This window comes from Xenopus laevis, chromosome 2S (genome assembly GCF_017654675.1).
Source record: "Xenopus laevis strain J_2021 chromosome 2S, Xenopus_laevis_v10.1, whole genome shotgun sequence".
In the NCBI taxonomy this organism is placed as follows: domain Eukaryota; kingdom Metazoa; phylum Chordata; class Amphibia; order Anura; family Pipidae; genus Xenopus; species Xenopus laevis.
The window spans coordinates 165364393-165390413 of NC_054374.1; the positions used below are offsets into that span (position 1 = coordinate 165364393).

At 45.6% G+C, this 26021-nt stretch overlaps 1 protein-coding gene and 1 long non-coding RNA gene across 6 annotated transcripts in view; both read right to left on the bottom strand.

Moving 5' to 3' along the window:
• Positions 1 to 2264, bottom strand: part of pak1.S (p21 protein (Cdc42/Rac)-activated kinase 1 S homeolog) — a 77067-nt gene extending 74803 nt beyond the window's left edge. Inside the window, exon 1 of one of the 5 annotated variants that reach the window (XM_041583012.1) lies at positions 2128 to 2264. In XM_041583012.1, the coding sequence (XP_041438946.1) occupies positions 2128 to 2148 (21 nt within the window). In that variant the 5' untranslated portion in view covers positions 2149 to 2264. 5 annotated transcript variants of the gene reach the window in all.
• Positions 2265 to 23945: 21681 nt separating this feature from the next.
• LOC121400371 lies at positions 23946 to 25708 on the bottom strand. Its single transcript, XR_005965702.1, has 4 exons — positions 25651 to 25708; positions 24939 to 25372; positions 24756 to 24846; positions 23946 to 24653 (listed from the first exon to the last, which is right to left on the bottom strand). It is a non-coding gene; the product is annotated as an uncharacterized LOC121400371 (long non-coding RNA).
• Positions 25709 to 26021: the final 313 nt, after the last annotated feature.

The window sequence follows — 26021 nt, forward strand, 5'->3', positions numbered from 1 at the left end:
ACACTATGACCTTTTCCAAACCCATAAAAAACAGCCGCTTTTTGGCACCACTTGCACAAACCTCATTTCCCAATGAAACACTAGAGAAGGGCTGTGCATTTTATTCGGCAATAAGTAAGACGTGGGGTGCCAGGGAAATATAGCGACAGGGGCTACAGCAATGCACCAAAGTGTAAAGTCCAATACAGGGATCCCCAACCTTTCTTCCTTGTGAGCCACAGTTACATGTAAGAAGACTTGGAGAGCAGCACCAGCATTTGGGGAGCCAAATAAGAGCTATGATTGGCTAATTAGTAGCCTCTATGCAGACTATCAACTTACAGGAGGCTTTGTTTGGTAGCATATCTTGTTTTTATTCAACAAATACACCAAGCCAGGAATTTAAAAAAAAGGTACTTGCTTTTGGGACACTTTGAGCAAAATCTAAGCGGTTGTTGAGCAACATGTGGGTTGGGTTGTGGCCCCCGGATCTAGCAGGGGTTGGGGGACCCCTGATTTAGCAGATGGTGAATTCTGGCAGAATGATGTATATCTTAAAGAGACAGTGCCTCTGACAGGCATCATTATGGTCACATGACCAGAGGCAGAGCAATAGCAGCTCACCCAGAAGGCTCGGAGCACCTTTGTCTCCCTTACCAATGAGAAATCAGCCAGTGAATTAATTGCAAGACACAAATGTAAGGGGAGCGGCCTGATTTATTTATGCCCACACTGGTGCCTGAATTCCATACTATATAAATAAAGGCCCCCCAAATATACACTCCATACAGACCTGTATAAGACACATATACCCCTTATATTACACAAATATAGTCTCTTTAATGTGCATATAGACCTTTATATCAGGCGCTTATACACATGCCGGCCTCACACCTGTATATCATGGGACATACACATTATGGTGCAGCTAGGACTGTGTATTATAAAAAGTGTCTATTACATACACAGCGGAGCCCTGACCTGTATATAACACACACACACTGTCTATTACAGTACAAACAGAATATAGTAGGACCCTGAGGACAGTATATTACAGTAGAAATACAGTATAATGAAGCTGTGACTGTATAGAACACACAGACTATTACAGTAAATACACAGTAGAGCCCTGACCTGTATATAACACACACACACAGACTATTACAATAGAAATACAATATAATGAAGCTGTGACTGTATATAACATACAGACTATTACAGTAAATAAACAGTAGAGCCCTGACCTGTATATAACACACACACACACAGAGACTATTACAATAGTAATACAGTATAATGAAGCTGTGACTGTATAGAACACACAGACTATTACAGTAAATACACAGTAGAGCCCTGACCTGTATATAACACACACAGAGACTATTACAATAGTAATACAGTATAATGAAGCTGTGACTGTATAGAACACACAGACTATTACAGTACACACACATCATGGGGGAGCATTAGTCGGGCAGTACCATTACAGAGAGCAGGAGGGGAGCTCACATACACACTACACTCACAACTCACACCTGACACCAAGGGCGCCGCCCCCTCACCTGGAAAAGAACAAGGTGCCGCACTCTCAGCTGAGACTTGAGCTCTCTCTGCGCCTCAAACGCTGCGACTGACTGACTGTCCCACACTATCGCTGGCCCAGTGCCGCCCGACTCCTCCTCACACACTCCTGCCCGCACCTTTCTCTGCCTCACTAACTGCTGAGAGAGGGAACACTGTACAGACACGCCTATTCTCAGCACGGACACCAATGAAAAGCCTCTGTTTTTAGCCCCGCCCCCATGCAGTATTTTAACACGCCCCTTAAAGTAAACCTGACCCTTTTGTGCTGACACTCGCAATGTCGTTAAGGCGCTACATCCAGAGTGTCGTCTGCTTTAATTACTAAAGCGCAGGAGTCCCAATACTTTACTAATGTGAGGTCTACTTTTAGTGATGTTGTCCCATTATGATCTACATCCATAAAAGCAGTGTTAGCATTCTGTTTTATTACTTAAATACTGATTTATTAATATTTCCTATTGCACAGAAGTAGAACTCAGAATCTGATCAGCAGGGAACAAGAGTCCAATCATTTCTCAGCAGCAGGGCCGGAGCCAGGGGTAGTTAAGCAGGGTAAGCACATACCTTCTCTGTTGCCTTCCCCATGTCCAGTCCCCTCTCTCCGACTGTCTTTTCTATTCAGCCATATTCAGGGCCGCCATCAGAAATCACATGGCAACGTACAACGCAATTTCCTGGGCCCCCAGTGCTGCGCCCACTGTAAGCCCCACCCACAAGTCCGCCCTCCACACCCCACAGGTCCACCCCCTACTACACAGTAAAAAAAAAAAAAAATTGGTGGCTAGGGTCCCCACATGTTAAGAAAAAATAAAAAAAATATTGGTGGTCAGGACCCCCCATAAAAAAATTGGTGGCTAGGACCCCACACAGTAAAAAAAAAATGGGGTCCAGGGCCCCCGACATTATAAAAACATTGGTGGCCAGGGCCCCTCTTAAACGTCCATGTAAAAAAAATTGGTGCCCAAGCCCCCCCCCCACACAACAGGGACCACAAAGGGTTACCTTTAGGGGGGCCCTGCCATGTTGTACTTCATTAGTGTGGCCCACCTGCTGCAAGTGAGCTGCCAACTACAGAAGGGAGGAAGGGAGCACAGGTGGCTGCATCTTCTTCCAGTGACAGCATTAACTTCTCTCATTGGTCACAGTCCTGGTAAAGCTGCATGGTGATTGGATGAGCTGGAGGAAAAGTTCAAACCTTAGCTATCCAATCCCTGAGCAGCTGAACCGTGACTTAAAGCCTATGACAGGTCTGGACTGAGAAATAAAATAGGCCCTGGCTTTTCAGGTACACAGAGGATCAGACAGCCCCCACCAGCCCACTAAATAGTGACTTTCTATGGCACCTTATAGCAGCCCCTCTGGCACTTGCCAGAACCCACAGGTTGCCAGTCCGGGCCTGGTCTATGACCAATAAGGGAAAGTAATGGACAGAAGATACCTCCCCCTGTGCTTCCACCCTGCCTTCCTGAAGTTGGAAGCTCTCAGAAAGCAGGGGGGCCTGGCTAATCAAGTAAGTGTGTCGCGTCCGGGTGCCCCATACCCCCCTGTCCCCCCCTGATGGCAGCCCTGGCCATATTTGTGCTTCAGCACATTGATTCCCGTATGCGCAAGCACATGCACGCCGTGACCGCATTTCATGCATGCACGTAGCGAGCGCCGTGATGGGCCATGTAGCCTAGGGCGCCTGACCAGCCTGGCCCGGCTCTGCTCAGCAGTATCAAACCCCCATTTTAGGAAACTGCGCTACACATGCTCCTTCTAAGGGTAGGACTACTTGGACATTTTCGGCGCGATCCAACTCACTGCGACAAATCGCATGCGACGGAAATAAGGTAAGAAAAAGAAATGTTGGCTGAAGTCGCAGGGTTGATCTGACGCCAAACGACTGTCGGATACAGACACTGCGTCTGCATCTGACAGTCACGTGGCGTCGGATCAACCCTGCGACTTCATCCGACATTTCAATTTCTTACCTTATTTCCGTCGCATGCGATTTGTCGCAGAGTGTTGGATCGTGCTGAAACCCTCCACGTAGTCTTACCCTAATTCATCTTTTCCTTTATAACTTTCAGTCTTATGTCTTCATTCCAACCTCGGCCCCACTTCAAGCGGTTATTCACCTTTAAATTAACTGTTAGTATGATGTAGAGAGGGATATTCTGAGACAATTTTGCAATTGGTTTTCATTTTTTTACTATTTGTGGTTTTTGACTTATTTAGCTTTTTATTCAGCAGCTCTCCAGTTTGCAATTTTGGCCATCTGGTTGCTAGGGTCATGGGTCAGTGCCTTAAAGAGATTGTTCACCTTTTTGTTAATTTTATTATGATGTAGAGAGTGATATTCTGAGACAATGTGCAATTGGTTTTCAGCCAGCTAGTTGCTAGGGTCCAAATTCCCCTAGTAACCATGCTTTGATTTGAATAAGAGACTGAAATATGAATAGGAGAGGCCTGAATAGAAAGACGAATAATAAAAAAAATTGAAGGCCAGTTAAAAGTTGCTTAGAATTAGACATTGTATAACATACTAAAAGCTAATGTGCAGTTGAAGCACTCCTTTCATCTTTCCACCTCCCTCCTCCAGACTCAATCCTCTGTCTCTAGTGTTTCTGACTCCTCCCTCCTCTTTCATTGCTGTCAATCTCTTGCACATTCCTAATGATGAAGACTCTGATGTGGGAAGTTCAGAGAGTTGCAGGGGGACCGGGCTGGGAGGAGGGACAGATGTAAGAAAGCTTAGAGTAAAAACTCCTCACTCGTTATTTGTACAGAACAAATAACGAGTGAATTTTCTTGTAAGCGATCAACCCAGTCAGTTTGCCCCTACCCCCCAGTCAAATGCTAAACCAAGCCCCGCCCACAGGACTCCCAACCTATCACTCCCCACCTTAAGATAAATAATTAACCAGCCACAATTCCCAGCTCCTCCTTCTGTCCTGTGTCACATGACCTGCGTATGCAAAGGGTTAATTCTACTTTATACCCGGTGTATTTAATCTGCTCAGTGCAGGAGATGCATTAAAGGAAAAGTAATATCAAAAAAATTAAAGTGTTTTAAAGTAATACACATATTATATAAAGAAGCTGCTGTGTAGCCATGGGGGCAGCCATTCAAGCACAGGATACACAGTAGATAACAGATAAGTACTACTATAGTTTATATAAACAAGCTGCTGTGTAGCCATGGGGGCAGCCATTCAAGCACAGGATACACAGTAGATAACAGATAAATACTACTATAGTTTATATAAACAAGCTGCTGTGTAGCCATGGGGACAGCCAGTCAAGCACAGGATAGACAGTAGATAACAGATAAGTACTACTATAGTTTATATAAACAAGCTGCTGTGTAGCCATGGGGGCAGCCATTCAAGCACAGGATACACAGTAGATAACAGATAAGTACTACTATAGTTTATATAAACAAGCTGCTGTGTAGCCATGGGGGCAGCCATTCAAGCACAGGATACACAGTAGATAACAGATAAGTACTACTATAGTTTATATAAACAAGCTGCTGTGTAGCCATGGGGGCAGCCATTCAAGCACAGGATACACAGTAGATAACAGATAAGTACTACTATAGTTTATATAAACAAGCTGCTGTTTAGCCATGGGGGCACCAATTCAAAGGAGAAAAAGCTCAGGTTACACAGCAAATAGCAGATAAGCTCTGTAGAAAACAATTGTGTTATCCACTATTTAACCTGTGCCATATAGACTTTTTTCAATTTCCACCATGGCTACACAGCAGCTTGTTTAGATGAACTATAGTAGTACTTATCTGTTATCTACTGTGTATCCTGTGCTTGAATGGCTGCCCCCATGGCTACACAGCAGCCTGTTTATATAAACTATAGTAGTACTTATCTGTTATCTACTGTATATCCTGTGCTTGAATGGCTGCCTCCATAGCTACACAGAAACTTATTTATATAAACTGTAGTAGTACCTATCTGCTATCTACTGTGTATCCTGTGCTTGAATGGCTGCCCCCATGGCTACACAGCAGCTTGTTTAGATGAACTATAGTAGTACTTATCTGTTATCTATTGTGTATCCTGTGCTTGAATGGCTGCCCCCATAGCTACACAGAAACTTATTTATATAAACTGTAGTAGTACCTATCTGCTATCTACTGTGTGTCCTGTGCTTGAATGGCTGCCCCCATGGCTACACAGCAGCTTGTTTAGATGAACTATAGTAGTACTTATCTGTTATCTACTGTGTATTATGTGCTTGAATGGCTGCCCCCATTTTCTCCAAATATTTAAAATTGATTTCCTTTATCTGTGTAATAATAAAACAGTCGTTTGTACTTGATCCCAACTAAGATATAATTTATCCTTATTGGAGGCAAAACCAGCCTATTGGGTTTATTTAATGTTTATATGATTTTCAAGTGGATTTAAGGTATAAAGATCCAAATTATGGAAAGATCTGTTATTCCGGAAAACCCCTTTATGGAAAACGGGTACCATAACTCTATCTTGAATGTGTAACCTGAGTGCCCCCTGCTGTTCTGCCTGGGCTAAAGGCCAGGCAGTAGTGTATTTTACTGAAGTGGAAGTAGCTCTTGACACTTTCCTGCTCAGTTCTATTATTAAATGTGACAGGAGCAATAGAGCAGAGAAGCAGCAAGAGATGATTCTTTCTACTATACCTAGGCTCAACAGGAGGACGTGCTCGGGCTTCACAGTCATAGGATTAGGGTTCTGTTTGCTCTGTGTAAGGATGCACACGAGGGCCAAACTATTGGAATTATCAAGTAGGAAACAGTGACTGGTCAGAAAGGCAGCGCCGGATTTCAATGTGGGGCGCCCCTAGGCCGCGCGGTCCGACCAGGCGGCCGCGCGGTCCTAGCGCCCACCTCACCTCCTCTTCCCAGCGCGCCGGCGAAAAAACGCCGGCGCAGCTGCAGTAATTGAATGGGGACGCACGCGTCCCCATAGTGCGGCTGGGCGGCATGCCGCCCCTATTTTTTTGCCCCCTAGGCCCGGGCCTATGCGGCCTTGCCGCAAATCCGGGCCTGCAGAAAGGCACAGGTTGCTCCCTTTCGAGCAATGAGAGATGCTCCATCTGTGCTGACAGTGATCATTCGTTTATTTACATAGCGCTGTCAAGATACGCAGTGCTTTCACTTTAACCAGTTCATGACCAGCGCTGCGGCTACAACATTACAGCACGGATTAGCCACATATTGTCTATTGAGTCATTCTTTGTGCTTCACAGCTTGGGGAATCCATGAGGCCGTTGTTAATGGGGTGCTTCACCTTCAGGTTAATTTTTAGGCCCAATTCTGAGCAACTTATCAATTGGTCTTCATTTTTTTTTTCAATAGATTTTGAATAATTTACATAAATAAGGAAAAATGGACGGCACTCTGGTGGAACATTTATTGCAGCTCCCTGCAGATAGGAAAACCTGAGGCATTTGGGGAACAACGGACTTAATCATAGGCAGTAAATTGATTTCAGGTGACTTTTATACACAAGACAACAGTGACCCCTAATGGGTTTCCATGAAAATACATCTTAAAAAATATATAATTTATTAGACAGATTAAAATCCCAATTAACAATAAAAATATTATGAATACAAAATTATCTGACCCAAGGGATTGAACAGACCCCAATTATTCCTGAATTGTCTGTGCAAAGAGGATCAACCACATCCCAAATAATAAGTGGGGGGGAGGTTTAAAGGATAACTTCTCCTTCCACCAATATCAACTTATTTTATTTTATTCTGTTAGCTTCTTTTCTTTGTATGATAGCTATAATTTCTTTAATTCCAATAACCTATTAAAATGATAAATTTACAATTTAAAGATAGTTACGTAAAGATATCCCAAATATCAATTTAGTCAATATAGGTAATTAATGTCATGTCTCAGATTTAACCCCACAGGTGCCCTAGTTTCCAGTTTTAAGATCCAAAATTAAATTTAAGGTATGAACCAAATTCCCTCCTCTAATGGGAATCTTAACCTGTTCCATTACCTTAACCATTAAATTTTCAACGCCATTCAGTGAACACAATGCAAAATGTTTCCCTATGGAAGATGTTTTGTCTTTTTTTGAAATGGCTCTAATATTCTCTCTTATCTGTTATCTACTGTGTATCCTGTGCTTGAATGGCTGCCCCCATGGCTACACAGCAGCTTGTTTATATAAACTATAGTAGTACTTATCTGTTATCTACTGTGTATCCTGTGCTTGAATGGCTGCCCCCATGGCTGCACAGCAGCTTGTTTATATAAACTATAGTAGTACTTATCTGTTATCTGCTATGTATCCTGTGCTTGAATGGCTGCCCCCATGGCTACACAGCAGCTTGTTTATATATAAACTATAGTAGTACTTATCTGTTATGTACTGTGTATCCTGTGCTTGAATGGCTGCCCCCATAGCTACACAGCAGCTTGTTTATATAAACTATAGTAGTACTTATCTGTTATCTACTGTGTATCCTGTGCTTGAATGGCTGCCCCCATGGCTACACAGCAGCTTTTATATATAAACTATAATAGTACTTATCTGTTATCTACTGTGTATCCTGTGCTTGAATGGCTGCCCCCATGGCTACACAGCAGCTTGTTTATATAAACTATAGTAGTACTTATCTGTTATCTACTGTGTATCCTGTGCTTGAATGGCTGCCCCCGTGGCTACACAGCAGCTTGTTTATATAAACTATAGTAGTACTTATCTGTTATCTACTGTGTATCCTGTGCTTGAATGGCTGGCCCCATGGCTACACAGCAGCTTTTATATATAAACTATAATAGTACTTATCTGTTATCTACTGTGTATCCTGTGCTTGAATGGCTGCCCCCATGGCTACACAGCAGCTTGTTTATATAAACTATAGTAGTACATATCTGTTATCTACTGTGTATCCTGTGCTTGAATGGCTGCCCCCATGGCTACACAGCAGCTTGTTTATATAAACTATAGTAGTACTTATCTGTTATCTACTGTGTATCCTGTGCTTGAATGGCTGCCCCCATGGCTACACAGCAGCTTGTTTATATAAACTATAGTAGTACTTATCTGTTATCTACTGTGTATCCTGTGCTTGAATGGCTGCCCCCGTGGCTACACAGCAGCTTTTATACCTACCTCCCAACATTTTGGAAGTAAAAAGAGGGACAAAAAAAAATTTCGCACGTAGCACAGCGAATTTTTTTGGAGCACACCCTTTCTCTGGCCACACCCCCTAATTACCATGTTAATTTTATAAATTCATAAAAAACTAAAAACTTGACTGCTGGGGTGAGTGACCTCCATTTTAAAGGTGAAAGAGGCAGAAGAAGCAAATAATTTAATAAATTACAAAAACAATTTATGAAGACCAGTTGCAAATTTGCTAGAAATAGAAAAATGTTTTACAAAACTATGAAACAGATACAAAAAAGTAATACGTAAAGTTGTTATTGGGCATTCTATAGAGAAAAAAAAGTAAAAAAAATTTTACATGGTAGAGTAATTATTTGCAAACAGTGTAATTTAAAAATAAAAACTACACCATAAAATCATGACAGAATCCCATAGTATGACCCAGAGAGTGATATTCTAAGACAATTTGCAATTGGTCTTCATTTTTTATTATTTGTGGCTTTTTAATTACTTAGCATTTTGTTCAACTCTCCAGTTTGCAATTTCAGCATTGATCTGGTTGCTAGGGTCTAAATTCCCTTAGTAACCAGGCATTGGTGTCAGAAGGCATATCATTCAAAAACTATACTAAATAAAAAACTGAAGACCAATCGAAATGTTGCTAAGAATTTGTCCATTCTAATAAAATGTAACTTAAAGGTATACTACCCCTTGCAAATTTTGTCTCATCCCCCATCCTGTGACACATAGAACATTGATAGAATAGGACTAGGTAACTTGCCACCTTTTGTGAAGCTTTGTTAACAATTGGAGGTTTTAGAATCAGTGCAGTTGGCAAAGTTCTCAAGTTAGCTTAGGTTACGAGGTATGTGCCAGTGCACTGTACACAGATGGGACATGGAGTTGTGGCACTGTGCTGATGCTGCTGAACTGATGTGACGATCGCACTTGCAGGGCCACGGTCAGTACCTACCACCAGTCCAGAATGGGCTCCATGATCAGTAGCCTGACAGTCAGTCGAGAGCCACACCTAATTGTGCATGCGGGCGGGGACAGCTTTACGTTGGCTGCTTACTGCCTGCCTCCTGGACCCTGCCTGTAATGTAGAATTAACGTGCAGGACGCATAGCTGGGTCACGTGACGTGCAAGACATGACGCGCAGGATCATCAGCATCTATGGGTTGAACGCGGAAGCAAATGGATGGACACAGGCAGCGGGACGTGGTGGGCCGATTTAGTGAGGCCCACCCCGCCTACTTAACCCGGACCGCACGGTACAAATATAATTATTTTATTAAGCCAGCACACGTTTTAACCAAAGTAAGGGCCCACCAAGGCCGGGGCCCACCGGGTTTTTTCCCGGTGCCCCGGCAGGCCAGTCCGACCCTGCGCGCAGCAAAGCCGACTCCAGAGGTGAGGCGGTGAGGCGGCACACCTAACATTAGTTTGCGGCACACAGGTTGAAAAACGCTGTCTTAACGGGACAGGCAGTGAAACATTCTCTTTTGGGTGCTGTATAGACTGGTGCCTCTATTAGTCTGCACACATCCCTGCCTCTGTGTCTGGGCTACTCACTGGGCTACTTCCAATTTCTTTGTAAAACATTTGATTTATTATTTTTTTTTATTGATTATTTTATTTATTTAGTACATCGATTCCTGCCAGGATATCAGCTCTGTGTTCATCCAAACAGGCCCAGGGTTCACACTGAGTGAGTATAAATATCAAAGATTATAAAATACTTTTTTCTTTGTGTTTATTTGATTCCTATTAAGGATGTTATAAATATAACCGTCATTCTTCAATGTTTAAAAAAAAGCTTATATTAACAATAGCACTTATATTGTTAATATAAGCTTTTTTTTCACATTTTCAGCTGGTGGTGTGCCGCGGGATTTTTTCAATGAAAGAAATGTGCCTTGGCTCAAAAAAGGTTGAAAAACACTGTTGTAGTGTTCTAACCCTCATACAAGGCCTTCCAGATCCACCTTTTACTCATGTCCTCTACCACAGGGAGGCATGTAAGTTTCTCATCTAGCAGATGGGGTTGTGCCAAATAGTGGCTATCCCAGTGGGTTCTGATTGTCACTTCAGCAGTTCAGGGTATAAAAGAGAAGCCAAATACAAACTAAATTGCCAGGTGAAAGTAGGTGATTTATTATTCCTTAATCATAAACCAAACAAGAAACCTACGTAGTCCAGAGCCTTACTTAGGGGCACCCCTATCGCCCTTCTCCGATATCAAGTTCCAGGGTCAAGTTTCGGCTGCGGGTTTGCCCATTTCCATACATTATCAAGTGTATAAGAATGTGCCTGTTGAGGGGGTCGGGGGCCCTCTGTTGGTGTCTCAGAATTGTGTCTAAGTCATTTAGTGTCAGGGAGCCGGGAGCTCCCTCCAGGGAGGTAGTCTGGATCAAGGAGGAAGCCCTCTTGAGGGAGCAAGGTCGCGGTATCCAAAGGGTTAAGCAGAATCAGTAGTAGTGGTCACAGGCAGGAGTTAACGAGGGCAGGCAGATCAGAATCAATATCAAGAGTTCAGGCAGGGGGTCAGAACCAAGGCAGGAGCTAGAAACAGACTGGGAGCAGGATTCAGGCTGGGAGCTGGAAACAGGCTGGAATAAGGCTGGAATCAGGAATCAGGAAATACAAACAGGAACCCAGGATTAATGGCAGCAAATCCTATTCTTGGGCGCCGTCACAGTGTTTTGGGCGCCCTTTTATGATGAGATCCCGGCACCAGTGATGACATCGTCATACAGCGACGCTGCAGCCATGTGTTCAGCATGGGCGCCGCCATCTTGGATCTTCACTGTGACCGCCGGGAATGTAAACAGCACCGTCGGATACTTCTGGGTCGGGTACGTCTGGCAGTCCTGACAGTACCCCCTCCCCCACGGGGGGCCTCTGGACCACCAGGACAAGACTTCTGGGGAAACCTGGCGTGGAAATCCCTCACAAGACGAGGAGCATGAACATCAGAGTGTCCTTCCCAGGAGCATTCTTCAGGGCCAAAGCCCTTCCACTTGATGAGGTACTGAAGAGAACCCCTGGAGATTCTGGAGTCAAGGATCTTTTCCACCTCATATTCTTGTTGACCATCCACAGAGATAGTAGGAGGGGGAGACTGGTCAATAGAAAAGCGGTTGGAGGTAGCGGGTTTCACCAAGGAGACATGAAACACGTTGGGGATTCGCATCTCAGGGGGAAGCTGAAGTCTGACAGCCACAGGATTGATAATCTCCAAGATGGGAAATGGACCCACAAACTTCGGACCCAACTTGGGAGATGGCACCTTCAGACGAATGTTTCGGGAAGAAAGCCAAACTTTATCACCAACCTTGAAGAGAGGAGAGGACCTACGTCTCCGATCCGCAAAGGTCTTGTGCACAAGAGCACTCTTCTCCAAATTAGACTTGGTTGCAGCCCAAATAGCGGACATATGGGCCGCATGGTCATCAGCGGCTGGGACATCAGTCAAAACAAAGTCTTGCGGAAAGGCTTGAGGATGTTGGCCATACACAGACATGAATGGAGATCTTCCAGTGGATGAATGACAGGCGTTATGAGCAAATTCCGCCCACGGGAGAAGGTCAGACCAATCATCTTGGCAGAGGGAGACATGATTTCTCAGGAATTGTTCTAAGGCTTGATTCACTCGCTCCGCTGCCCCATTCGTTTGGGGATGATAGGCAGAGGAGAATTGGAGAGCAATACCCAAGACCTTGCATAAGGAACACCAAAACTTCGCCGTGAACTGGGAACCTCTGTCAGAGACAATCTCCGCCGGGAAGCCATGCAGGCGGAAAATGAATTGAATAAACAACTGTGACAACTCCACTGCAGATGGAAGCTTCCGTAAAGGGATGAAGTGGGCCATCTTGCTAAAACGATCTATGACGACCCAGATCACGGTGTTCCCACTGGAGGGAGGAAGTTCGACTATGAAGTCCATTGCCAAATGCGTCCAAGGACGAGAGGGGACAGGCAAAGGCTGTAGTAACCCGCTAGGGCGAGAATGGCTAGGCTTGGAAGTGGCACAAACGGTACAAGCAGCAACAAAGTCTTTGACATCTTTACGAATAGTTGGCCACCAGACTAGACGCCGTAAAAGTTCTAGAGTCTTAGCAGGACCAGGGTGTCCTGCTTGCTTGGAGCTATGAGTCTGTTGCAGGATAGGCAGACGAAGTTCAGGAGGTACGAATGCCATTCCGATGGGAGTATCAGGAGGAGCAGAAGATCGACCAGCCAGAATTTGATCAGCAAATTGAGGGTATAAAGAAGCGATGATCTTGACGGGAGGAATAATGGGCTCTTGTCTTTCAGGAGTGCAATCCACCGGAGTGAAACTTCGAGACAGAGCATCGGCTTTCCGATTCTTGGAGCCAGGGCGATAAGTCAAGACAAAGTTAAATCGAGAGAAGAAGAGAGCCCACCTTGCTTGTCTGGGATTCAGCCTCTTGAGAGATTGAATGAACTCAAGATTCTTATGATCTGTGTAGATCGTGACTGGGATCAAGGAACCTTCAAGGAGGTGACGCCACTCTTCTAAGGCAAGCTTGACAGCCAGGAGTTCTCGATTTCCTACATCATAATTATGTTCGGCAGGAGAGAACTTCTTAGAGAAATATGCACATGGGTGCAACTTTCCATCAGAGGGATGTCTTTGGGACAAGATAGCTCCAGCTCCAACTTCAGAAGCATCCACCTCGATGAAGAAAGGTAACTCCGGATCAGGATGGCGGAGAACCAAAGCGGAAGTGAAGGCATCCTTCAGGGATTGAAAGGCTTTAATAGCAGACGGGGGCCATAAACTGGGTTTACCCCCTTTTCGGATGAGGGCCAGGATAGGAGCAATGCGAGAAGAGAACCCCTTAATGAATTGCCGGTAGTAATTGGCAAAACCAATGAATCTCTGGATTGCCTTAGTGCTCAGCGGTAGAGGCCACTCTTGGATTGCAGACACTTTCATAGGATCCATCTCGAAACCCTCTGGGGAGATGATATAGCCCAGAAATGGAATCTTGGACACTTCAAACACACATTTCTCCAGTTTGGCAAAGAGAGAGTTCTTCCTCAAACGAGAGAGTACTTCCTTCACCCGGGAGCGATGGCTTGCAAAGTCCTTGGAGAAAATCAGGATGTCATCTAGGTACACGACCACAAACTTTCCCAAGAGATCCCGGAAAATGTCGTTCACGAATTCTTGAAAGACAGCGGGGGCATTGCAGAGACCAAAGGGCATTACGAGGTACTCATAGTGCCCATCACGAGTGTTGAATGCTGTCTTCCATTCGTCACCTTCACGGATGCGGATGAGGTTATACGCCCCACGGAGATCCAACTTAGTGAAGATTTTAGCCCCCTTCAGTTGGTCAAAAAGTTCTGCGATCAGAGGCAAGGGATACTGGTTCTTAACGGTGATTTTATTAAGACCCCGGTAGTCAATACAAGGACGTAGGCCTCCATCCTTCTTCTCCACGAAGAAGAATCCAGCCCCTGCAGGAGAAGTAGAAGGGCGAATAAACCCCCGCTGGAGATTTTCTTGGATATATTCCTTCATGGCAGCGGTCTCTGCTGGGGAGAGAGGATAAGTGCGACCTCTAGGAGGCATGGTTCCAGGCAGGAGATCAACTGGACAATCGTAGTGATGATGAGGAGGGAGAAATTCTGCAAACTTTTTACAGAAGACATCAGAGAATTCCTTGTAGAAGGAGGGAAGCGTCTTCAAATCTGACGTAGAAATATTCACCCTCTGGATGGGTTCAGCAGGAAGGCAATGCTGTTGGCAGTATGGACTCCAATGGGAAACCTGCCCCGAGGACCAATCAATGATAGGGTTATGCAGGCGTAACCAGGGAAGCCCCAAGACGACTGGAACAGAAGGACAGGAAATAATCAGGAACGATAACTTTTCTTTGTGTAAAGTCCCAACCTGCACAGGCAATTCCCCAGTCGTCATAGAGATAAACTCGGATTCAAGGGGTCGGTCATCAATGGCGATTACTCGAAGTGGAGGAGTCAATGGAAACAGGGGAACATTCATATGCTTGGCAAAGAGAGCGTCCATGAAATTTCCGGCAGCTCCAGAGTCAATAAAAGCTGAGCCAACAATGGTCTTAGTGGACAGACGGATCTGTAAAGGCAGAAGAAACCTGTGAGAGTTCTCTTGTGACTTGGGAGTAACGCCCCCTACATGAGTCTTTCCAAGGTTACCTTGAAGAGAGGAACTGAGGCTTCACAGGACAGGAGTTGGCAAAGTGAGATTGACCCCCACAGTAGAGACAAAGTCCAGCCGTACGTCTCCGGAGTTTCTCCTGTTCAGAGAGACGAGCTCTTCCGACTTGCATAGGTTCCTCCGGAGGAATAACAGAAGGCTGCTGGGGGGTAAGAGGTAATAGAGGTCTTTGAAAGCGAGGAGCCAACATGGGTTGAAATTTCTTGACTAGGTCCCTATCAGCTTGATGTTCTCTCTGACGGGTGTCCACCTTGACAGACAAAGCAATGAGGTCTTCAACCTGCGTGGGTAATTCACGGGAGACCAGGTCATCTTTGAGGCGGAGAGAGAGACCATTGTAGAAGGCAGCATGATAGGCATCATTGTTCCAACAAGTCTCTGCAGCGAGAGTACAGAATTCAATGGCATATTCTGCAACACTGCGATTTCCTTGGCGGATCTGGAACAGACGAGAAGCAGCGGTCGCCACCCGACCGGGAGCATCGAACACAGTCCGGAATTCTTGAAGGAAGGCTTTGGAATCATCAATTAAAGGAGACTCCTTCTCCCAGTGCGGAGATGCCCATTCGAGCGCTTTCCCTGCCAGACGAGTGATCACGAAACCAACCTTTGCTCGCCCAGAGTTAAATTCTGCAGGTTGCAGGGCAAACCGAATCTGGCACTGATTCACAAAACCACGACAGGCTTGAGGGTCGCCACTGTAGAGAGGCGGTGCAGGAATACGTGGACCAGAAGTGGAGGACTGTGTAGCCATGTCGGCAGGAACTAGCGTGGGCGTTGTCGGCGTTGGAGCAGTCGGCGTCAGCATAGATAACTTTTCCAAAATCGCCTCCAGCGTGCGTCCGACATAATTTTGCCGAGCTTCGTACGCCTCCATGCGAGTATGCAGACCTCGAAAGGCCCTGACGAAATCTGGCTGAGCTTCCTCAGTGGGATCCATGGCCCAAGAATAATGTCAGGGAGCCGGGAGCTCCCTCCAGGGAGGTAGTCTGGATCAAGGAGGAAGCCCTCTTGAGGGAGCAAGGTCGCGGTATCCAAAGGGTTAAGCAGAATCAGTAGTAGTGGTCACAGGCAGGAGTTAACGAGGGCAGGCAGATCAGAATCAATATCAAGAGTTCAGGCAGGGGGTCAGAACCAAGGCAGGAGCTAGAAACAGACTGGGAGCAGGATTCAGGCTGGGAGCTGGAAACAGGCTGGAATAAGGCTGGAATCAGGAATCAGGAAATACAAACAGGAACCCAGGATTAATGGCAGCAAATCCTATTCTTGGGCGCCGTCACAGTGTTTTGGGCGCCCTTTTATGATGAGATCCCGGCACCAGTGATGACATCGTCATACAGCGACGCTGCAGCCATGTGTTCAGCATGGGCGCCGCCATCTTGGATCTTCACTGTGACCGCCGGGAATGTAAACAGCACCGTCGGATACTTCTGGGTCGGGTACGTCTGGCAGTCCTGACAGTACCCCCTCCCCCACGGGGGGCCTCTGGACCACCAGGACAAGACTTCTGGGGAAACCTGGCGTGGAAATCCCTCACAAGACGAGGAGCATGAACATCAGAGTGTCCTTCCCAGGAGCATTCTTCAGGGCCAAAGCCCTTCCACTTGATGAGGTACTGAAGAGAACCCCTGGAGATTCTGGAGTCAAGGATCTTTTCCACCTCATATTCTTGTTGACCATCCACAGAGATAGTAGGAGGGGGGAGACTGGTCAATAGAAAAGCGGTTGGAGGTAGCGGGTTTCACCAAGGAGACATGAAACACGTTGGGGATTCGCATCTCAGGGGGAAGCTGAAGTCTGACAGCCACAGGATTGATAATCTCCAAGATGGGAAATGGACCCACAAACTTCGGACCCAACTTGGGAGATGGCACCTTCAGACGAATGTTTCGGGAAGAAAGCCAAACTTTATCACCAACCTTGAAGAGAGGAGAGGACCTACGTCTCCGATCCGCAAAGGTCTTGTGCACAAGAGCACTCTTCTCCAAATTAGACTTGGTTGCAGCCCAAATAGCGGACATATGGGCCGCATGGTCATCAGCGGCTGGGACATCAGTCAAAACAAAGTCTTGCGGAAAGGCTTGAGGATGTTGGCCATACACAGACATGAATGGAGATCTTCCAGTGGATGAATGACAGGCGTTATGAGCAAATTCCGCCCACGGGAGAAGGTCAGACCAATCATCTTGGCAGAGGGAGACATGATTTCTCAGGAATTGTTCTAAGGCTTGATTCACTCGCTCCGCTGCCCCATTCGTTTGGGGATGATAGGCAGAGGAGAATTGGAGAGCAATACCCAAGACCTTGCATAAGGAACACCAAAACTTCGCCGTGAACTGGGAACCTCTGTCAGAGACAATCTCCGCCGGGAAGCCATGCAGGCGGAAAATGAATTGAATAAACAACTGTGACAACTCCACTGCAGATGGAAGCTTCCGTAAAGGGATGAAGTGGGCCATCTTGCTAAAACGATCTATGACGACCCAGATCACGGTGTTCCCACTGGAGGGAGGAAGTTCGACTATGAAGTCCATTGCCAAATGCGTCCAAGGACGAGAGGGGACAGGCAAAGGCTGTAGTAACCCGCTAGGGCGAGAATGGCTAGGCTTGGAAGTGGCACAAACGGTACAAGCAGCAACAAAGTCTTTGACATCTTTACGAATAGTTGGCCACCAGACTAGACGCCGTAAAAGTTCTAGAGTCTTAGCAGGACCAGGGTGTCCTGCTTGCTTGGAGCTATGAGTCTGTTGCAGGATAGGCAGACGAAGTTCAGGAGGTACGAATGCCATTCCGATGGGAGTATCAGGAGGAGCAGAAGATCGACCAGCCAGAATTTGATCAGCAAATTGAGGGTATAAAGAAGCGATGATCTTGACGGGAGGAATAATGGGCTCTTGTCTTTCAGGAGTGCAATCCACCGGAGTGAAACTTCGAGACAGAGCATCGGCTTTCCGATTCTTGGAGCCAGGGCGATAAGTCAAGACAAAGTTAAATCGAGAGAAGAAGAGAGCCCACCTTGCTTGTCTGGGATTCAGCCTCTTGAGAGATTGAATGAACTCAAGATTCTTATGATCTGTGTAGATCGTGACTGGGATCAAGGAACCTTCAAGGAGGTGACGCCACTCTTCTAAGGCAAGCTTGACAGCCAGGAGTTCTCGATTTCCTACATCATAATTATGTTCGGCAGGAGAGAACTTCTTAGAGAAATATGCACATGGGTGCAACTTTCCATCAGAGGGATGTCTTTGGGACAAGATAGCTCCAGCTCCAACTTCAGAAGCATCCACCTCGATGAAGAAAGGTAACTCCGGATCAGGATGGCGGAGAACCAAAGCGGAAGTGAAGGCATCCTTCAGGGATTGAAAGGCTTTAATAGCAGACGGGGGCCATAAACTGGGTTTACCCCCTTTTCGGATGAGGGCCAGGATAGGAGCAATGCGAGAAGAGAACCCCTTAATGAATTGCCGGTAGTAATTGGCAAAACCAATGAATCTCTGGATTGCCTTAGTGCTCAGCGGTAGAGGCCACTCTTGGATTGCAGACACTTTCATAGGATCCATCTCGAAACCCTCTGGGGAGATGATATAGCCCAGAAATGGAATCTTGGACACTTCAAACACACATTTCTCCAGTTTGGCAAAGAGAGAGTTCTTCCTCAAACGAGAGAGTACTTCCTTCACCCGGGAGCGATGGCTTGCAAAGTCCTTGGAGAAAATCAGGATGTCATCTAGGTACACGACCACAAACTTTCCCAAGAGATCCCGGAAAATGTCGTTCACGAATTCTTGAAAGACAGCGGGGGCATTGCAGAGACCAAAGGGCATTACGAGGTACTCATAGTGCCCATCACGAGTGTTGAATGCTGTCTTCCATTCGTCACCTTCACGGATGCGGATGAGGTTATACGCCCCACGGAGATCCAACTTAGTGAAGATTTTAGCCCCCTTCAGTTGGTCAAAAAGTTCTGCGATCAGAGGCAAGGGATACTGGTTCTTAACGGTGATTTTATTAAGACCCCGGTAGTCAATACAAGGACGTAGGCCTCCATCCTTCTTCTCCACGAAGAAGAATCCAGCCCCTGCAGGAGAAGTAGAAGGGCGAATAAACCCCCGCTGGAGATTTTCTTGGATATATTCCTTCATGGCAGCGGTCTCTGCTGGGGAGAGAGGATAAGTGCGACCTCTAGGAGGCATGGTTCCAGGCAGGAGATCAACTGGACAATCGTAGTGATGATGAGGAGGGAGAAATTCTGCAAACTTTTTACAGAAGACATCAGAGAATTCCTTGTAGAAGGAGGGAAGCGTCTTCAAATCTGACGTAGAAATATTCACCCTCTGGATGGGTTCAGCAGGAAGGCAATGCTGTTGGCAGTATGGACTCCAATGGGAAACCTGCACCGAGGACCAATCAATGATAGGGTTATGCAGGCGTAACCAGGGAAGCCCCAAGACGACTGGAACAGAAGGACAGGAAATAATCAGGAACGATAACTTTTCTTTGTGTAAAGTCCCAACCTGCACAGGCAATTCCCCAGTCGTCATAGAGATAAACTCGGATTCAAGGGGTCGGTCATCAATGGCGATTACTCGAAGTGGAGGAGTCAATGGAAACAGGGGAACATTCATATGCTTGGCAAAGAGAGCGTCCATGAAATTTCCGGCAGCTCCAGAGTCAATAAAAGCTGAGCCAACAATGGTCTTAGTGGACAGACGGATCTGTAAAGGCAGAAGAAACCTGTGAGAGTTCTCTTGTGACTTGGGAGTAACGCCCCCTACATGAGTCTTTCCAAGGTTACCTTGAAGAGAGGAACTGAGGCTTCACAGGACAGGAGTTGGCAAAGTGAGATTGACCCCCACAGTAGAGACAAAGTCCAGCCGTACGTCTCCGGAGTTTCTCCTGTTCAGAGAGACGAGCTCTTCCGACTTGCATAGGTTCCTCCGGAGGAATAACAGAAGGCTGCTGGGGGGTAAGAGGTAATAGAGGTCTTTGAAAGCGAGGAGCCAACATGGGTTGAAATTTCTTGACTAGGTCCCTATCAGCTTGATGTTCTCTCTGACGGGTGTCCACCTTGACAGACAAAGCAATGAGGTCTTCAACCTGCGTGGGTAATTCACGGGAGACCAGGTCATCTTTGAGGCGGAGAGAGAGACCATTGTAGAAGGCAGCATGATAGGCATCATTGTTCCAACAAGTCTCTGCAGCGAGAGTACAGAATTCAATGGCATATTCTGCAACACTGCGATTTCCTTGGCGGATCTGGAACAGACGAGAAGCAGCGGTCGCCACCCGACCGGGAGCATCGAACACAGTCCGGAATTCTTGAAGGAAGGCTTTGGAATCATCAATTAAAGGAGACTCCTTCTCCCAGTGCGGAGATGCCCATTCGAGCGCTTTCCCTGCCAGACGAGTGATCACGAAACCAACCTTTGCTCGCCCAGAGTTAAATTCTGCAGGTTGCAGGGCAAACCGAATCTGGCACTGATTCACAAAACCACGACAGGCTTGAGGGTCGCCACTGTAGAGAGGCGGTGCAGGAATACGTGGACCAGAAGTGGAGGACTGTGTAGCCATGTCGGCAGGAACTAGCGTGGGCGTTGTCGGCGTTGGAGCAGTCGGCGTCAGCATAGATAACTTTTCCAAAATCGCCTCCAGCGTGCGTCCGACATAATTTTGCCGAGCTTCGTACGCCTCCATGCGAGTATGCAGACCTCGAAAGGCCCTGACGAAATCTGGCTGAGCTTCCTCAGTGGGATCCATGGCCCAAGAATAATGTCAGGGAGCCGGGAGCTCCCTCCAGGGAGGTAGTCTGGATCAAGGAGGAAGCCCTCTTGAGGGAGCAAGGTCGCGGTATCCAAAGGGTTAAGCAGAATCAGTAGTAGTGGTCACAGGCAGGAGTTAACGAGGGCAGGCAGATCAGATGCAAATATCAAGAGTTCAGGCAGGGGGTCAGAACCAAGGTAGGAGCTAGAAACAGACTGGGAGCAGGATTCAGGCTGGGAGCTGGAAACAGGCTGGAATCAGGAATCAGGAATCAGGAAATACAAACAGGAACCCAGGATTAATGGCAGCAAATCCTATTCTTGGGCGCCGTCACAGTGTTTTGGGCGCCCTTTTATGATGAGATCCCGGCACCAGTGATGACATCGTCATACAGCGATGCTGCAGCCATGTGTTCAGCATGGGCGCCGCCATCTTGGATCTTCACTGTGACCGCCGGGAATGTAAACAGCGCCGTCGGATACTTCTGGGTCGGGTACGTCTGGCAGTCCTGACATTTAGTGGGGAGAAGAAAAGGATGAACCTACCCAAACCCTTCTGGTTTCTTTGATGGGTCGAGGACTGCTCAGGTCCGGATTTGTGGAAAGGCCACCTAGGCCCAGGCCTTGAGCGGCAGGATTTTAGGGGGTGGCATGTTGTCCAACCACACCCACATTGGTTCAAAAACACTGGGATGCGCTAGAGATACAATCATTTTTTAAATTTCCCATGTGCCAATCCCCATTCCTTCAATTTTCTCTTGACTTCCATAAAGGTATTACGTTTCTTTTGTAGACCAGACGAGTAGTCAGGGTATATTGCAATCCTGTTACCTTCATGGATTTGGTCCCGTTTGTCTCTTGCCAGGGCCAGGATGGTATTGGGTCACACCTCTCCTCTAGCCCAGATATACGTCCCTCTGCAGTGGTCACTCTTTTTCGTACCATTTGAAAGTTTGCTCTGAGTAATGAAACATCCACTTTCAGTTCTTGAATTTATGTGGAGAGAGTTGTTTTAGACTCAGCTATGGCTGCGAGTAAGATCTGAACTCTGTGGTCTTGCTGAGTGGGAGTTGGTGTTGGAGATACAGGTTCCCCTGATCCATCATCCATGTCCCTAGGTGGGGAGTCTGGCCCTTTATCTGTCTTCCTGGTATATTGTTCAAGAGTTTGGGGCCGTATTTGCCCATACTCAGATCACGGTATATAGCGCTAGGTGTCCCTCTGTATGTGCCCAGCCTGAGGTGTGTGTGCAATGCCTTGATCACTGGGTTACAGTAACATCAGTGCTTCATGTCTGCATTAATTTAGGGCCTTTCAGGACCCAGAGTGGGGGTACTCTATTAGAGAGCCAGAGCAGAGCTTCTTTGTATTGCTTTGCTGCCAGAGTATACAGCAGAGTGGTGTTTTCTATCAGAAAAAGGGATGACTGCTAATGTTAATTGCAATGGCAATTTTGCACATATGCTGTCAGGTCTCCACAAGTGGATTATCAGTCTCACAAGAAGGGGTTAATTGTGGGGCTCCTTTGCTGGAACTCTGCTTTGTCCCTGTGCCTTATACTGGCTGGGCAGGTGTGATCTGGGAGCTGTGTCTGACTTAACTCTGTATAAACAGTCTGTGTGGCTGGGTCTCCTGCATAGTTTTCTTATGTGCTTGGGGGAGAGAGTGCCCCTGGGGTCTCAGTTGTTGTACACCTTGTACAGAGGGATAAGGAGCCCCTCTTTCCCTGTACCTGGATCTCTTTTGGTGTCCGGTTAGGTGCTGGCCGGGTGAATTCACATGCAGTTTCTGGACGGGCCCGCCGCTGGATTGGCGGTTACACGAGTCCCCAACTTCTATTGTGGTACTAGGCCGCAATTTTATCTTGGCTGTCCGGAGCCCTAGAAAGCTGCTTTTTGAGGATTTATGGTCCTTTACACTATTATTTCTACAAATAATAGTGGATTTGCCCAAATACATTTTATTCTATTTATTATTTTAGAACTTTGTCTGTAATTAACTTCTCCTACTAACTAAGAAGGTCTCCCCTAAACAATTATGGACTGAATACATTTTTCTTGGAAAACAAAAAAAACTAAAACCAAATAAATCAAATGAATAATGAATAGTTTATTTGTTTCTTTTCAAACAAATAGATGTTGTTCTTTGTTGGATTCCATATTTCTTTCTTGTAGGCTGCCATCGGGGACCAAGATGTTATACTGGGGCCCAAGATGACAAATGGGCCCCTTATGCCCCCGTCCCTCCCCCCGATGGTGCCTTTGTGCTTCAGTTCTTCAGTTCTTTAGTTCTTTCACCCTTTCTGTATTTGTTTAGCGATGCTCCTCTTCACAGCCATTTCATCACGGAGCCCAGTAATAAAGGGGTGCCCGAGGAGCTCGCGTGCGGTGGGTCTTTTATTGGGATTTTTCTGCACGCACTCGCTGATAAAGAAGTAGAATTCTTCACTCCTGGAAAAAACAAAATTGAGTCAATATTATAATTGTTCATGTTATAAATATAATATTTTATGAAACAGTTCATGCCATAAAAAGACTATTAAAGGAATCAGAACCCACCAGGGCAGCCATGTGCCCTGGTGTCGCTCCGGGTCCCTCCCTATAACTTCTCCCTTGCCTATTCCCCCGTCTTTCACCCCAACTCTCTTTCTCTTTTGCACCCCCCTTACTCCCATGTGAATTTGCCCACCTCCCCCTCACTCTCTTTTCCTATTTCAGGGGAAGTCACTCACCAGTTGTTCCCCGTGAGTGTTACAGCAGGACCTTTGACAATTCTGTTGATCAGCTTGTGGCCCCTCAGATTGCCGTATGCTACAGGTTAGAAGAAAATAATGTATAAGAACATGGTGATAATGACACTATTTAGTAAAATTCATTGTTTAATTTACAAAGGATACAACATTTTTCTATGTTAGACACATTCATACTAGTGATGCACCGAATCCACTATTTTGGAGTCGGCCGAACCCCGGAATCCTTCGCAAAAGATTCGGCCGAATACCGAAACAAATCCAAATCCTAATTTGCATATGCAAATTAGTGATTGGGCGGGGAAAATGTTTTTACTTCCTTGTTTTGTGACAAAAAGTCCTGCGATTTCCCTCCCCGACCCTAATTTGCATATGCAAATTAGGATTCGGATTTGGTTCGGCCGGGCAGAAGGATTCAGCCGAATCCGAATCCAGCTGAAAAAGGCCGAATCCTTGCCGAATCCCGAACTGAATCCTGGATTCGGTGCATCCCTAATTAATACCCTCTGTCATTGTTTAGTAACAATTCTTTATGGATGATGGGACAGACACATGATAAGAGTTACTTACGGAGATAGCCCTGTGCCATTTCAATGGCGCTGACTCCCAATGACCAGATGTCGGCCTACATATCAAAATATAGGGAAAAAAACAAATATTAGACAAGAGTTTATACAGGGAACATTAAAAGCATTCCAGTAATAGATTATTCTGATAGTTCTGCTCTCAATCCACCCCCTGAAAGTGGCTCTATGTGAAACTGTGAATAACACACCCATTAGAATTATGCCACTCTGTACTGATAGAAAACATGTCATTTTCCTAAATAATGGCACTAAACAGAGCCCCAGAGAGAAGTCTGATGTTACACAGAGTTAGAAAAACCCAAAAAGAAGAAGTAGTTAAATGAGGTTGGTTTGTTCCATTCTTGTTCCCTGCACTTAGAATTTCTCTCTCTCACTTCAGATCCCCCTCTCATAGCAGGGCAAGTACTTTACAACTTTGTTTTCACTGTTATGAGAGACTTATGTGAAATGAGTGAGCAAAACATTGCATGTGCTTCACCCCATGTAGCCGATATACAGAATAAATAAAGGTAACAATACCCTGTGGTCATAGTCCAGATTGTCATTTACGAGACAGGCAAGTGCCTCGGGAGCCATATATGCAGGAGTCCCGTTGGTGCTGGAACTCCTCTTCCCAATGGTGGCAAATTCAAAATCACCTGAAATTAAATGACAAAAACATTAATTCTAATGTTGAAAATTCAGTCCAACAATAAATAATGAAAGAACCTATTTATTGTTTATCTGCAAGTGTTACTTACAGATTTTCACATCGCCGGATGATGTCAGCCTGAGGTTTTCAGGTTTCAGGTCATGATGAATGACCTGATATTTCTGAAGATGACACAGACCCTGGGAAATGAATAAAATCAAAGTGAGAAAATAAATATTTAACTATTGACATAAATCGTGAATAGAAGCAGAGAGGTTCCCGTATGACATACCTTTAAGACCTCTTTGCAAATGTACGAGGTCCACTTCTCGCCCAGTGAATTGTTTCTCCTTGTCTCCCTGAGGCCACTGACTGAGCCCTCAAAAAGTTCCAGAGAGATCTAGAAGACAAATAAAGAACATAAAGCCTATAATTGCCTACAGTTATACAATATATGACATGTAACTGGGCTGTTTTATGGTGACGTGCATTTTTACCAAACTAATCCTATTTCCATGTAAAATACAAGTTTATATTAATTCTCTTGATGGGCCAATTTGGTCCATAAAGTTTTACCTATCTGAATAAACATTTCCTTACCCATAAACCTTGGGTTTTTGACTTGTTCTTTGTGTTGTGATAGTAGGCCCCATAAAAGTCGATGATGTTTCGGTGGCCTGGAAGCTTTGGGAGAATTTCCAGTTCATCATTGAGGTATTTTTCATTCTAGTTTCAAACAAAAGAAACACAATAAAATAAAATGGATACAATTAACATTTAAAATACCCCAACCTAGTTATAAAAAATGACAAACAATTCCATCCATCAGGTTATTACTGCCATTCTATAATGCATCTGCTAAACCCAGAAGAGCATTTCACTGGCACAGACCTGGGGACATGTCAGTATTTGGTTATTATGTTCTACTTCTACTGATAATCATAACATAGGTGCAACCAGAGGCTTATTAGTATCTAATAATAGGAACAGTATGAAGTCATTACCTCCCTGTTGGGTATAATATTGATGGCCACCTCCATTTGTTTCTCACAGTGCCATCCCTGGAACAAAAGAAGAAAGAAGTTCTGTTATGAACTTAACAGATGGATAAAGCCAACAGATATTGCATGTGACTAGAGCAAGGTTTAGAGGCTAATTCAGAAACACAATAAATACAGAAAGGAAAATACTATAGAAAATAAGACCAAGTGACAGAAATAGAAAATCATCCAAAAAGACGACATTGAATGAAATATCTCACCAAATGAATTGGTCCAAGTCTGCCCTCTCCGATGGGCTCGCCCAACTTTAAAAATCTCCCGGGTTCCTAAAAGGTAAAATTGTATTTCAAAACATGATACATAATTATATTAAA